Source organism: Eubalaena glacialis, chromosome 3 (genome assembly GCF_028564815.1).
Source record: "Eubalaena glacialis isolate mEubGla1 chromosome 3, mEubGla1.1.hap2.+ XY, whole genome shotgun sequence".
NCBI lineage: Eukaryota > Metazoa > Chordata > Mammalia > Artiodactyla > Balaenidae > Eubalaena > Eubalaena glacialis.
In genome coordinates, this window is record NC_083718.1 from 134,421,908 (window position 1) to 134,436,672 (window position 14,765).

Genomic DNA, 14,765 nt, shown 5'->3' on the forward strand with positions numbered 1-14,765 from the left:
TGAATGGATTGGCATAAGTGTTCTCTTAAAGGTTCCTTGTACCTTGAAAGCAATATGATTCTGTAAGAACATGAGAGAAGTCCCCCTCCTCATTTATTTTTTGTAAATGTTGACATAAATCATACCATCAGAGGACTGTTAATTTCTGACCCTGTCATCTCTCATTTGAGATTGAAGTGCCACTCAATGAGGTGAAGTTTTTTTTTTTTAACTGTAGTATTTAAAATTGATCTCTTATCACTTCATGATTTATGAGCAGCAGTTTGGTCAATTTCAAACTCCTTTTCTCTTCTATACTCAAAACAAATTACCAATAGCCCAACTATGCGTTTGAGCTAGAATAACGAGACTATCATCAGAGAATATTGTACAATAGCAAAACTCATGGTTAATTATAAGACTAAGATATTGACTGTGTCTTTTAATAACTTTTAGATACATGATAATCAGCTGACATCCCTTCCTTCTGCTATAAGAGAGTTAGAAAATCTTCAGAAACTTAATGTCAGGTAAAATTTAAGCTTATTTCAGTATTGCGAATATAAGGGTGTAAATCTAACATTCTTTAAAATTTTTTTCAAACATTTTTTCTAACATGTAAAAAATGTTTTGTATTATCTCAGACAGTGATTAAGCAGAATAATAATTTTAAGTTTTAATTCTCAGATTATTTTATTTTTTGTTTTAGAATTGCCTGCATGTTTTCTGGTTTTACAAATTTAAGGCCAGTTGATTTTTTAAAAAATACTTTTTATTTGTATGAAATAATTTTTAGTGGTTATAATGAGGAAAATTTCATGTTTTCGATATTAGTAGTTTTTAAACTTTTCTGAGGACTCCTGGGATTCCATGGGTATGCATCTGGTACTCACTGATAGGTACATGGGAAGCCAGGTGGCTAAGGCCCTAGCTAACTCTGTTTGCCCTTCAGTACACACTCAGACTTTCAAGAAAAATAACTGCCTTATATGTTATATATACACAGGGGGAAAGGGATTAGGGATGATTTAATTTAGGAGAAAAAAATGAAAAAGTTTAAGTGTTCAAAACATAGTTTGAAAAGCTGGGGCTTATAAAATAGATATAAATCTATCTAACACAGCATGATAAAGTTGCAGTTTTCTGGAGTTAACTGGTTTGAGGGAGAACAGTTCCTCAAATAACAGTCCTTATTTGGTGAAAAATAAGACTGGAGTTGCATATTGCATTCATCTGGACATGCCAGGCCCTCAAACAGAAATAGCTATTTTTGTCTTGAGTGCTAAGTTGAAACCTAATCCCCATGTAAAATGTGACTTCATTGTAGTGTATGTATGTGCACATCTTTGTCAAAATTCTAAAACTCATATGCAGTGTAAAAATTATAGCCCAATGTATTCTTTTATATGTAAAATCAAGTTGATTAAAAGGAACCAATCAAAAGTTCACAAATTATGTTTGGTTAAAAATCTTTATTTCTTTGAAACTCTCAATTTGATTACTTTAGATTACTGTCATTTTAATGGGTGTTTACTTTTAGGATGTAAAGTTTGGAAGTACTTAAAATTAGTAACCTTACTTCATTTTTTTTAATGAACCCAGGTAGTTGATTAGCAAAAATGCCTTTATAAATATTTATTGTGTTGTCACCAAATTGTTCAGCATTTGTTTTATCAATCAATAGCCATAACAAGCTGAAAATACTCCCTGAAGAAATTACAAATCTAAGAAACCTGAAGGGCCTATATCTCCAGCATAATGAACTAACTTGCATACCAAGGGGATTTGAACAACTTTCCAACTTAGAAGATTTAGTAAGTTTTGATTTTGCAATATTTATATAATTTGGGGCTGGTGGGATTTTTCATTAAACTGAAAAATTGGATGTATGATTGAAATCATGGGTACATGGGCAGCTGATTGTATGACTAGATTATCAGAAACTGTGAATTACAATTAGATTGCTAAATTAGTAATTGTAAATTTGATTTTCTTATGTTTTTCTTATGAAGGAAATCACCTTAGATTTTAATTTAGGAATAGAGTTTGGGAAAGGAGCCATTGAGGATGACTTTGTTATTCATAGGCTTTTATGGCTTAGCACAATAGAGGAAAGGTGTTTTTAGCGTATCCCAATTCCCTTTTTTAATATCCATTCTCATTTCCTCCTCTGTAGCCCTCATTGCCCTTTTGTCCTCTGAGTGTCCAGATAATGCCTTCAGGGCCTGCTTTTTCTACCCTATTTTTCAAAATGGCCATATTTCCTGGTAAAAATTTTTATTCTATCCACTTCACATCTTAAATAGAGATAACCATAAAGCAATACAAGTATTATTTTAGTCATATTATTAAGAATAATACAAACAATAGGCACTTTGCTATACATATAGCATATTACTGTATTTGCTATGCATATAGCATATTACATATTACTTTGCTATACATATAACAAAGTAGATAGTTTTATCCTCGTTACAGATAAGAAACTAAGACTTGTAAAAAGTAACTCATCCAAAGTCATATAACTAATATATAAGGAATTTAGGAATTTAACATAAAATAATCTGACTTCAAAGTGTATCCTTTTTTTTGTTCCCCCACTTTACCACAGAAAAAGTAAGACTCTACTGTAAGGTATCCTATCTGAAAGACTTCAGCTATATTAGATCAGATGTTCTAATATAAATCTCTACTCCACATAGTTATTTCATGTTACATTCTTGTTCTAGTCACAATTACATGTTTTGAAAAACTCATTAGTCGTTTTAGCCTTAAAGTTTATTTTTTATTCAAGGAAAAATTGCTTCTTTTACTTATTTTTTTCTTGATATTTCACCCATCTGCTCTAGTGTTTGAAATCAAAATACATACTCTCTTCAACCATTTCTTCAGTAGCTCTTTGTTTTTCAATCTGATCAGATTGGAAATAAGGTTTGGAAAGTAAAAGGCATAGGTAGGTGAAATGAATGGTAAAGGAAGGAGCCATCAGATTTCCTTATAAAATTTACTGGTAAAAGATAGCAATTGATTTAAAAAGAAAAAAAAAAAGAGCCTAGTAGAAAGCTTAAAGGAAACCTAATAAACTTTCCGTATGGGTTACCAGATAGTCATTGCATAATGAAAGGATGTTTCAGCTGAGAACTGTGTTCTTAAGGACTCATTGTCAAATAAATCGTAAATGTGAGCAACAATATATTAAAACATTAAAAGTGTAAGATCTATAATAATTTAAGCTAGTAATATTTCTTAAAGTTATATAAAAACTGCTTAACACAATGGTACTAAATATTGAAGAAATGACTTAGCATAAATAATGATTAATTTATATGCACTGTACTTATTTTGTATCTAATTTAGTCATTAACTGCAGTAATTAAATATTTCTTAGCAATTCTGTTGTTTTGGGTTCTTTAAAACTTAAGAATTTGTGAATCTTTTCTTTATCAGAAACTTTTTTTATTTTTAGCTTTTGATATTGGAATAATTTTAGATTTACAGAAAAGTTGTAAAGATGGTACAGAGAGTTCCCATATACCCTTCACCCACCTTAATGGGCAAACATATTACATAACTATGGGATATTTGTAAAAACTAAGAAATTAACGTTGGTACAATATTACTAACTAAACTACAGATTTTATAATATTTTCCCAGTTTTTCCACTAATGTCCTTTTTTTTTTGTTCCAGGATCCAATTCAGAATACTACATTGCATTTAGTGTCAGTAACTTTTGATATTACAAAATATTTATTTATTAGTAATCTGTTGATTCTTAGACCTTAGAGTATTTGAGTTGTACATTATTATACTGATGTTGTAGATTATGATAATATGTTATTTTATGTTATTATAATAACAGTATGTTTTAAAAAATACACTGATCTAGCATTTTTCCTTTTTCTATCTTAATTTATTTGGAGTTACAGTTGTTTAACGTTAAACTAAATCATAGTCTTCAGAGAACAGTTCCTTTAAGTCATTTTTTTCTTATTCATTGTTGCCACTTGCCTTACCTAACAGTTTGATGATAGCTGGTGTAGTACTTATATCTGATTTGAATGTCGTAAGAAGAATACCTGATTCATAACATTGTCTTTTAAAGGGAGTTTCAAAAAAATATTCTGTCATAAAAGACAAAACAAAAACAAAGACTTAAAGCAACATCAAGGTATAGATTAATTAGGCAAGCTTGAATGAGTGAAAACTAGAGAGTAGAGTAGACTTCTGTACTTAGTTAAAGCAGACTTGCTGAGGTCAGCAGAACCAAGAGGGAATATTTTTTTCCTCCCAAATTAAAATGGCCATTTTTTTTCAGCTTACTTTTTTTTCTTCCAAGAATTTTTCTTTCTTGCAAAGATGTTTTTCATTTCATATTACAGTTTAACCATACAGTTTGCCTGATTTATCATAGGTACTCAACAAATATTGGATGAACAAATAGATTTTTTTTTGAAAACATGATAACATGGTACAGCATGACTTAATATTAACAGAAACCTTTGTGTAAAATATTTTTGAAGTCAGAATTCATTTTAATTCCTCTCTGCTACATTATTAGGCACATAGTAGGCCCACAGAGTATATTGAGGTAATGAATGATGATCTGTGAAATTGTCAGTGAATGAGAGTTACAAAACATATCATCTGTAAATAGTTTTTTTAATGTTGCAATGCCCTCAAAATTCTGAAATTCCCCTTAGGGATCCTTTCTTTCTTTATTTACTTGTTCATTCATTCATTTTGTCTTTCTCTTTTTAAAGGATCTTTCGAACAATCATCTTACAACTGTTCCTGCTAGTTTTGCTTCTCTATCCAGGCTGCTGCAACTCAATCTTTCCAGTAATCAGCTGAAGAGTTTGCCTGCAGAAATAAGTGGAATGAAAAGTAAATCTTCTCTATTTTAAAAAATAAAAAAATTTGAAGTTGGTGCAACTTACATTTAAAAAAATAAATTTTTGTATAGTTACAGAGAAGTAAAATAATAGATTTTGTGGTGGTAAATGCAAACAATAACAACTAGTCAGATTTTCTCTAGGCCACTGTAGTCTAGCAACTTTGTAAAGAATTACCACCAGGGGACTTCCCTGATGGTCTAGTGGGTAAGACTCCATGCTCCCAATGCAGGGGGCCCGGGTTCAATCCCTGGTCGGGGACCTAGATCCCGCATGCATGCCGCAACTAAGAGTTCACATGCCGCAACTAAGAAGTCCGCATTGCTGCAACTAAGAGTCCGCATGCCACAACTAAGATCCTGTGTGCCACAACTAAGACTCGGCGCAGCCTAAATAAATAAATAAATAAATAATAAAACAAAACAATAAAAAAAAAGAATTACTGCCAAAATAATACTTTGGCATATCAAAAAGAGAAAAAGAATATAAGGTTATAAATTGTGGTAATATTGTATACCTGAGAAATTGATTAAGGTTTTGAGCTATTCTATGTCTTCAGTCATTTATTCAACATTTACTAAGAGGTCATTCCCCTTTCCTAGGTGATGCCACCTATGATACGTGGTTGTGTTATAGCTGTATCCTCCTTGAGGTCCATAAGTAATAATGTCAAGAGATAGTCTAGTTTTGCCCAAATTGTCAATTCTTTTTAAAAAAAAAGTTAAAATTTAGTGGTTCCATTAAAGTTTACCATTGAACCATTATATTTGGTGTATTGTAGAGCTAATATTAAGGGAAAAAAAAAACTGAAGGTACATTTCAGTACCTTTTAAGTAAGTATACTTAATCATGTTAGAATTCTTGATTTAGAGTCCAAAATCTTTATAGTGATTTTTTTTTTTTGTCTAAAGGCAAACTATTATTATTTCTTAGCTGATGACCACACTGTGTCAGCTGTAGATCTTACTACTCTTTTTTGCTAATCATATATGAGCCTTTTCATTTTTTTAAACCTCCCTTTTGTGGAGGAAGTCATAGATGTGATTTCGTACAGTTGATTACAGATTATTTTGCAGTGAATTTGTACAATTGTGCTGTTTGACTTTTTTAAAAATTAATGTATAATTGACTAACAATATTATATTATTTCAGGTGTAGAAGATAGTGATATTTTTATACATTACAAAATGATCACTGCTGTTTTACTTTAGATTAATGGTTATTTGTAATTTATAACAGGAATGCATAAATTAAATCTGCCATAAATTGAATTGACATTTCAGGGGAGCCTTTAGTTGTGATACCAGTAGTTGACTCTGCTTGCCTTTGCCATTTTCAATAAAGGTATCAGAAAGTAGAGCTAAACATAAAATATATCTGGAGTGCATATGTAAACATTTTTTTTTTCACAAATTGAGTAGAAATATTGAGAGAGAGGAGCAAATATCGAAGTCAATAGAAAAATACTTTGAACTTACAGCAGTTTTTCTAATATACTATATAATTATGCTCAGATGCTTTCTGTCCTTTAGCCATGACAATGATACTTTTAAGCTATCACCAGTAGGACATTTAGTTATTATTTCACTATTCATGATGAGATTCCAAGAACAGTATCTAACATTTGTATGGTTCTTTGTAACTCAGAATACTTTTAAATATATTATTTTGCTGCCACAATAGTTCTACAAGTTAGTAGGGATGCATATTATTTACATTTTAAAGATTCAGAAACCTAGGCTTAGAAATTATATAGTAAATTGTAGAGCCAGCGTTTGCATCTTCTTACTCCATCCCCATTGCTCTTTTTTTTTACTTTTACTATTTATATTTTTTAATTTATTTTTTTATTGAAGTATCATTGATTTACAATGTTGTGTTAATTTCTGCTGTACAGCAAAGTGATTCAGTTATACATATATAAACATTCTTTTTTTTTTAAATCTTTACTGGAGTATAATTGCTTCACAATACTGTGTTAGTTTCTGTTGTACACCAAAGTGAATCAGCCGTATGCATACATATGTCCCCATATCCCCTGCCTCTTGAGCCTCCCTCCCATCCTCCCTATTCCACCCCTCTAGGTCATCGCAAAGCACCAAGCTGATCTCCCTGTGCCATGCTACTGCTTCCCACCAGCTAACTATTTTACATTCGGTAGTGTATATAAGTCGATGCTACTCTCACTTCGCCCCAGCTTCCCTCTCCCACCCCGTGTCCTCAAGTCCATTCTCTATGTCTACATCTTTATTCCTGCCCTGCAGCTAGGTTCATCAGTACCAATTTTTTTTTTTTTTAGATTCCATATATATGCATTAGCATACGGTATTTGTTTGTTTGTTTGTTTTAAATTAATTAATTAATTTATTTATTTTTGGCTGTGTTGGGTCTTGGTTTCTGTGCAAGGGCTTTCTCTAGTTGCGGCGAGCGGGGGCCACTCTTAATCGCGGTGCGCAGGCCTCTCTCACTGTCGCGGCCTCTCTTGTTGCGGAGCACAGGCTCCAGACGCGCAGGCTCAGTAGTTGTGGCTCACAGGCCTAGTTGCTCCACGGCATGTGGGATCTTCCCAGACCAGGGCTCGAACCCGTGTCCCCTGCATTGGCAGGCAGATTCTCAACCACTGCACCACCAGGGAAGCCCCAGTATTTGTTTTTATCTTTCTGACTTACTTCACTCTGTAGGACAGACTCTAGGTCCATCCACCTCACTTTCTTCTATGTACTGCTTCTATTCTCAATCAGTGCTCTTAGATGCAAGCACTTGTGAAAACTAGTTTCTAAATTTAAAACAAACTTGCTTTATAGAATTTATTGGATCTAGGGTAGATCAGATTGTGACATTTTTCTCAGTGATCTAGCCAAATAATACACAAATTATCATATTATAAGTTGAAAGTAGTACTATTAAATTTGTTTTGGAAAGCAGTTAACTTCTTTAAACAATGAAAGAAGTAGTCTAAGGCAGTACATCAATTCAGTGTTGAATTATGTTAAAATTGACAGGCTCAAAGTACAGGAAAAAAAGTTGTAAAATGCATATTGCCTATTCAAACTTTAGGGTTGAGAATATATAGTGGAAAATATATAGTGGCCATTGTTAAGTGGAAGAACCTGTAATATGGATTAGGGAGAAAACTGCTTATTAAAGTCTTAAGAGAAAGAAGACCTTTACTTTTTTTCCATTTTTGTTTTCTGTTCTGCCTTTTAAGAAAGATCCAGGAGGTGAGAGAGATGCTGCAAGTGAGAACATTCTTCTTGAGCTATCTTATACCTTACCAAGAGTGTTAGCTAAGGTGTTAGAGAAAGAATGTAACTTAAAAAAAATTAGAAGAAGAAAGGAAGGAAAGAAGACAGGGAGAGAGGCAGTATGAGTAGATGAAAGAATAGGAGGGAATACATAGAAATCCAAGGGTTTTTGACAGAACATCAATTGCCTGTTTTAAATACAGATGTGTCTAAGCTACTACTGGCCAGAGTTACTTGACATTCTTTCACATGAGTAGTATGCATGTATGTTTACCTTAAGCTTTTTCTTTTTAAAGATGTATAATTACTGAGGGAAATAATCTCGTAGTATATAGTTTATATATTGTAGAGTACTTTAAAGGAGTACTAGAGTACTTTGTTTTTTAAATCTTTACAAAGATGACCTGAACTATTATTAAACATTGATTTTAATATCATTGTTTCTCTTTAATTATAACTAAAAGTAAAACATTTTTAGTTTACATTTATGTAATTCAATGGTATTCTAGGATTCTTGATTATTATAGCAGTATAGAACATCACAGGTTTGTAAGTCCTCGTGATTACGTACACATTCTTTGAATGTATATACAGTTATAAACCAATATTTTTTCTCTATTAAAATATCTTTGTGTTTCACCAAATATATATTACAGGATTAAAGCATTTGGATTGTAATTCAAATCTCTTGGAAACTATACCTTCTGAATTGGCTAGCATGGAATCACTAGAATTGCTTTATTTGCGGAGGAATAAATTACGTTTTCTACCGGAATTTCCTTCTTGTAAATTATTAAAGGTACTATTTAGTTGATTATTAAATAACTATACATTTTCTGAAAGTTAATCATGAAAATGAAATTTTAAACATATTTTACATTGAGAATATGTATTAGTTATGTGTTATTTTTTCCTATATTCCTATTTTTAGAATTTTAAAGACTAAATATATTAATGGTATTGTTAATAATAGATTTTTTTTAAAAAAGCAGTAATCAATTTTAAAAATAAGAATTTGTCCATTTCATCTGGAGAGTAGTTTATAACTGGAGAAGTAGTAGATGATGAGACTAACAAAGTAAGTTGGGACCATAGTGCAGGAAACCTGGAATACCAGGAATGAATACGTATCTAATTCTATAAGTTGCCAACTCATGTTTACCTCATCATAAAGTCTGTTTAAAATTAATTACTTTTTTTGGTATTAAGTGTATAGCATTAACATTGTATTTAAATTTGCTATGCTTCGCTTTTCTGTATGTATACTTTCATACATTAATGTTTGTTTTGTTTTGTTTTTTGTTTGTTTTTCTGAGTATAGTTGCTTTACAATGTTGTGTTCATTTCTGCTGTACAGCGAAGTGAGTCAGCTATATGTATACATATATCCGCTCCCTCTTGGACCTCTCTTCCAACCCCCCCCCCACCCCATCACACCCATCTAGGTCATCACAGAGCACCAAGTTGAGCTCCCTGTGCTATACAGCAGGTTCCCACTAGCTATCAGTTTTACACATGGTACTGTGTATATGTCAATACTAATCTCCCAATTTGTGCCCCCATCCCCCTCTGTCCACACGTCCAGTTTCTATGTCTGCGTCTCTATTCCTGTCCTGCAAATAGGTTCATCTCCACCATTTTTCTATATTCCACACATATGCGTTAATATACGATACTTGTTTTTTTCTTCCTGACTTACTTCACTCTGTATGACAGACTCTAGGTCCATCAACATCTCTACAAATGACCCAATTTCATTCCTTTTTATGGCTGAGTAATATTCCATTGTATATATGTACCACATCTTCTTTATCCATTCATCTGTTGATGGACATTTAGGTTGCTTCCATGTCCTAGCTGTTGTAAATAGTGCTGCAATGAATATTGGGGTACATGTGTCTTTTTGAATTATGGTTTTCTCAGGGTATTTGCCCAGTAGTGGGATTGCTGGGTCATATAGTAGTTCAATTTTTAGTTTTTTAAGGAACCTCCATACTGTTCTCCATAGTGGCTGTATCAATTTACATTCCCACCAACAGTGCAAGAGGGTTCCCTTTTCACCACACCCTCTCCAGCATTTATTGTTTGTAGATTTTTTTTGATGATGGCCATTCTGAGCCGCGTGAGATGATACCTCATTGTAGTTTTGATTTGCATTTCTCTAATAATTAGTGATGTTGAGCATCTTTTCATGTGCCTCTTGGCCACCTATCTGTATGTCTTCTTTGGAGAAACGTCTATTTAGGTCTTCTGCCCATTTTTTGATTGGGTTGTTTGTTTTTTTAATATTGAGCTGCATGAGCTATTTGTATATTTTGGAGATTAATCCTTTGTCAGTTGCTTTGTTTGCAAATATTTTCTCCCATTCTGAGGGTTGTCTTTTCGTCTTATTTATGGTTTCCTTTGCTGTGCAAAAGCTTTTAAGTTTAACATCATACACAAAAATAAACTCAAAATGAATTAAAGACCTAAACATAAGACTGAACACTGTAAAACTCTTGGAGGAAAAAATAGGCAAAACACTCTTTGACATAAATCACAGCAAGATCTTTTTTGACCCACCCCCTAGAGTAATGAAAATAAAAACAAAAATAAACATATGGGACCTAATTAAACTTAAAAGCTTTTGCACAGCAAAGGAAACCATAAACAAGAGTTTCTTTTAAACAGAATGGTGACAATGATATAAATAACTGAAAAAGTTATCATTTAATAAGATTAATTATCTATCTGATAATCTTAGATTCTGCTAGTGAGAAATCAGTATATATAATAATCACTAATAAAAATGTTGAGTAACAAACATTTATTATAATATAAATAACTTTTTAAACTTGTACTGATTTGTTTTAAAACTTTAATTTTTTATCAGTATAGTTCTTGGATTTGTGTTTTTATTAATTCTATAAATGTAACTACTAAATCATTTCTCTGCTTTGGTTTTATAAACTTTGAACTTTCTTCCAGACTAAACCTTTAATTAATTTTTAAATTACTAGGAAATTCTTGAAAATTTTCCTTTTTGTCATTTTTCTTTAACTGTAAGATCGCTTAAATATAATTAAAGATTTAAGCATCTTAGTAATTAGAAAATTTTCCATGTGTTTTTCAATGATTTGAAATCAAGATTTCAATTTTATTTTCATTATCTAGTATAAAGTTGAATACAGAAATACACATGATTGATCTTTGCTTTTGTAGGAATTACATGTAGGTGAAAACCAGATTGAAATGTTGGGGGCAGAACACCTTAAGCATCTGAATTCTATCCTTGTGCTAGACCTGCGAGATAACAAGTTAAAATCTGTTCCAGATGAAATTACACTCCTGCAATCTTTGGAAAGGCTTGACCTAAGCAACAATGATATTAGTAGGTAAGTTTAAAGATGGAATGAATAAGAAATCATGTCTGTATTTGGTTGTAATTCATAAGTTATAAAAGCATGTAGAGATCTCTTTTGTAAATTGAATTCAATAAATGTTTATTGAGTAGGTATCATGTGTAGACCTACAAAGATTTTGTTCTTGGCAGCAAGCTTAATATGCTAATGGAATCAGTTACTCCAGCCTACTAGGACACAAACTCTATGAATAACTCCTAGATCAGTGCGTGGGTACATAGAAGCTGCCTGGTAAATATTTGTTGAATTTGTTAAATGACGTAAAGCCATGGGAGAGATACGAAATACTTTGGGGGTTTAAAGGAGATACAGGAATCACAGTTTATTGAGAAGAATCAGGGCAGACTTTGTGGAAGAAGTAAAATTTTTAGATGATATTATAGAACTGGGACCAGGGTGAAGCAAGTTAATTGCCTAGAGCACAAAATTTAAATGTACTCACAGGGTCATGCCTCATTATAGTCCTACCATGTGATCTTTGAAGGATGACCACTATTTTCAAGTGCATGTGTAAGGTGGTCAGAATGACTCATTTGGCAGGAGGAAACTGCACAAACAAAGCTCTGAAAGTTTAGAAAATAAATTGTAGGTATATATAGAGAGAACTGCAAGGAATCGAGTTGAGACGGTAGGGTGCATGAAAGGAGATTATGAGAATTTAGGTCTTGAAAGATAAGTTGAGGCCATGTGAAAGAGGTCCTTAAAATGCCTGTGAAGAGCCAGTTTTCATTAATTAAGAGGTGGGGAGATTAAGAACAAAACCAACTTGATTGTAATCTCATTAAAAAATAAATTGGTGATAGTGGGTCAGATACTTTGGATAGGAGTGGTTTTGTAGACGGGAATTCTAAAAAATTCTATTAATCTAATAATGATCACTAAGGAGCACTTGTTATATCCAATTTACTGAGTTGACAGCTTTGTAGATTTTTCTCTTATGTAATAAGGACCTAAACTGTAGTGACAATGGGAATGGAAAGAAGAGGAAAGATGTGAAAGGTGTGATGAGTTAGAATAAGTAGTATTTAGCAATTGATTGTGTTGGAGCTGCAGAGGAAGAGGGTAGTGAGCAAAGAATCATAAGGAGTTATAAAACCATAATATTTAGAGATGGAATTATTTTACAGATACATAAAAAAAAGACTCAGACTCACCTAGGATTGTATGCCAGTTAGGTGTCTGAAGTTTTATGTTTGGATGTCAGAAACATGGTTTGCTCTTCACAGAAGGAGAAAGGTTAAGCAAGATAGACTTTCTTCTATGTGTATATATCAATAACTATTTTTAAAAATCAAAATTGTTTTCACAATGTACATGTGGCATATGGTACATCTTTTTATTTTATTTTATTTATTTATTGTTTCTGGCTGCATTGGGTCTTCGTTTCTGCGTGCGGGCTTTTCTCTAGTTGCGGTGAGTGGGGGCTACTCTTTGTTGCAGTGCGCGGGCTTCTCATTGCGGTGGTGTGTCTTGTTGTGGAGCACGGGCTCTAGGCGTGCGGGCTTCAATAATTGTGGCTCGCAAGTTCTAGAGTGCAGGCTCAGTAGTTGTGGCGCGTGGGCTTAGTTGCTTCATGGCATGTGGGATCTTCCTGGACCAGGGCTTGAACCCATGTCCCCTGCATTGGCAGGTGGATTCTTAACCACTGTGCCACCAGGGAAGCCCCATATGGCACATCTTGACCATAGATTTGAATGCTTGGACAATGACCATTCTTTCCACTCACTTCTATTTTTGACAGAATTAATAAGTGACCTGCATATTCCTAAAAGTACTTATAACTAATGAATGAAATAATCGCTTGCCTCATAAATATTGACATATACATTTTTCCCCATAACAGTCTTATTTTGGCTACTACGTGAAAGCAGCAGAAAGCAAATATTTAAAACAAAAATGATGACAAATAATATTAAATAAATAAAGTAATGGGTACAAATATTTCTGATATATATGTTTCTCTTTCTCCAGAGCTCTGGATATAAAGTGTGTATATATCACAGGGCCTAGAACATAATGAAACTAATAAGTATTTTCCTTCCTTTCATCTGATCTCATACTTCCTAGATATTAGACCATTCCATGCATTTTGTACCCCTCCAGAATCTCCTCTAACTAAAATATTGATTCCTTGCAATGCTACCAGAGTTATTTTTATAAAGTACAAATTATCAGGTTGTTCTTCTACTAAAAAACTTTGATGATTCTCCATTCTTATAGCACTGTTTCCCAAATATGGCGATGTATCAGAACCACATGAGAAGCTTTAAGAAAAAATGCAGATACTGAGGCAACAATGAATCAGAATCTTTAACAATGGAACCTTAGAATTGTTTTGGGTTTTGTTTTAAAAAATTCCTAGGAGATTTTGATGCGTCTGGTTTTCCATCCAGCAGTTGGGAATCACTGTCTTGCAAGATAACGTCCAGAATTTTTAGTGTAACAGTCAAGTACATCTCACAGTCAGACTTCATTCATTCTCTCTTTGTCATCTTTCACTCCCACAGGTATCCTACTCTGACAACACTGAACTGTAAATGCACTGACTTTTTCTTCATTTTCTTTACCTTAGAATGCCCTTTTCCTGCCTGACTGCCTTGATGGAATTCCATTCTTTTTAAGCCCAAATCCAGGCTTTGCTACTCCCTTCTCCCTCTACTCCCCTTGCTAATTTCTACTTCTGTACTCTCAGAGCAACTTTACTTGTTTAGCACTTGTCTTATTACATATATATATAAAATATATTCATTTGTTGACGTATAATCTACATACAATAAAATCTACCAATTAAAATATACAATTTGATGATTTTTGACACATGTATGTAATTGTATAACCATTGTTACAGTCATGAAGAACATTTCTGTTTCCCTAAATTCTCCTCCTACCCTTTGCAGTCAATCCCCTTTTCATATCCCCAACCCCTAGCAACCAGTGATGTGCTCTGTCACTGTAGTTTTGCCTTTTTAAAAATATCATATAAATGAAATCACAGCATATAGTTTTTGTGTCTGTCTTTTTTCTTGTAGTGTAAAGCTTTTGTGATTCATTCATGTGATTTTGTGTATCAATAGTTTATTCATTTTTATTGCTGAGTGTTATTTCATTATACAGATATACCACAATTTATTCATCTCTTCACTAGTTAGTTGATGGATGTTTGGATTACTTTCAATTTTCTGACTATTGTGAATATTCATGTATGTCTTTGGTTGGACATTATTTTCATTTTTCCTGGGTAAATATG

General features: G+C 32.8%; 1 protein-coding gene across 1 annotated transcript in view; it reads left to right on the forward strand.

Moving 5' to 3' along the window:
- LRRC40 (leucine rich repeat containing 40) overlaps window positions 1–14,765 on the forward strand; it is a 50,439-nt gene that overhangs the window by 15,112 nt on the left and 20,562 nt on the right. Inside the window, exons 3-7 of the mRNA XM_061186457.1 lie at window positions 436–509; window positions 1,664–1,793; window positions 4,741–4,864; window positions 8,774–8,916; window positions 11,319–11,491. Coding sequence (XP_061042440.1) covers window positions 436–509; window positions 1,664–1,793; window positions 4,741–4,864; window positions 8,774–8,916; window positions 11,319–11,491 — 644 coding nt within the window. The remainder of the gene's footprint in view (window positions 1–435; window positions 510–1,663; window positions 1,794–4,740; window positions 4,865–8,773; window positions 8,917–11,318; window positions 11,492–14,765) is intronic.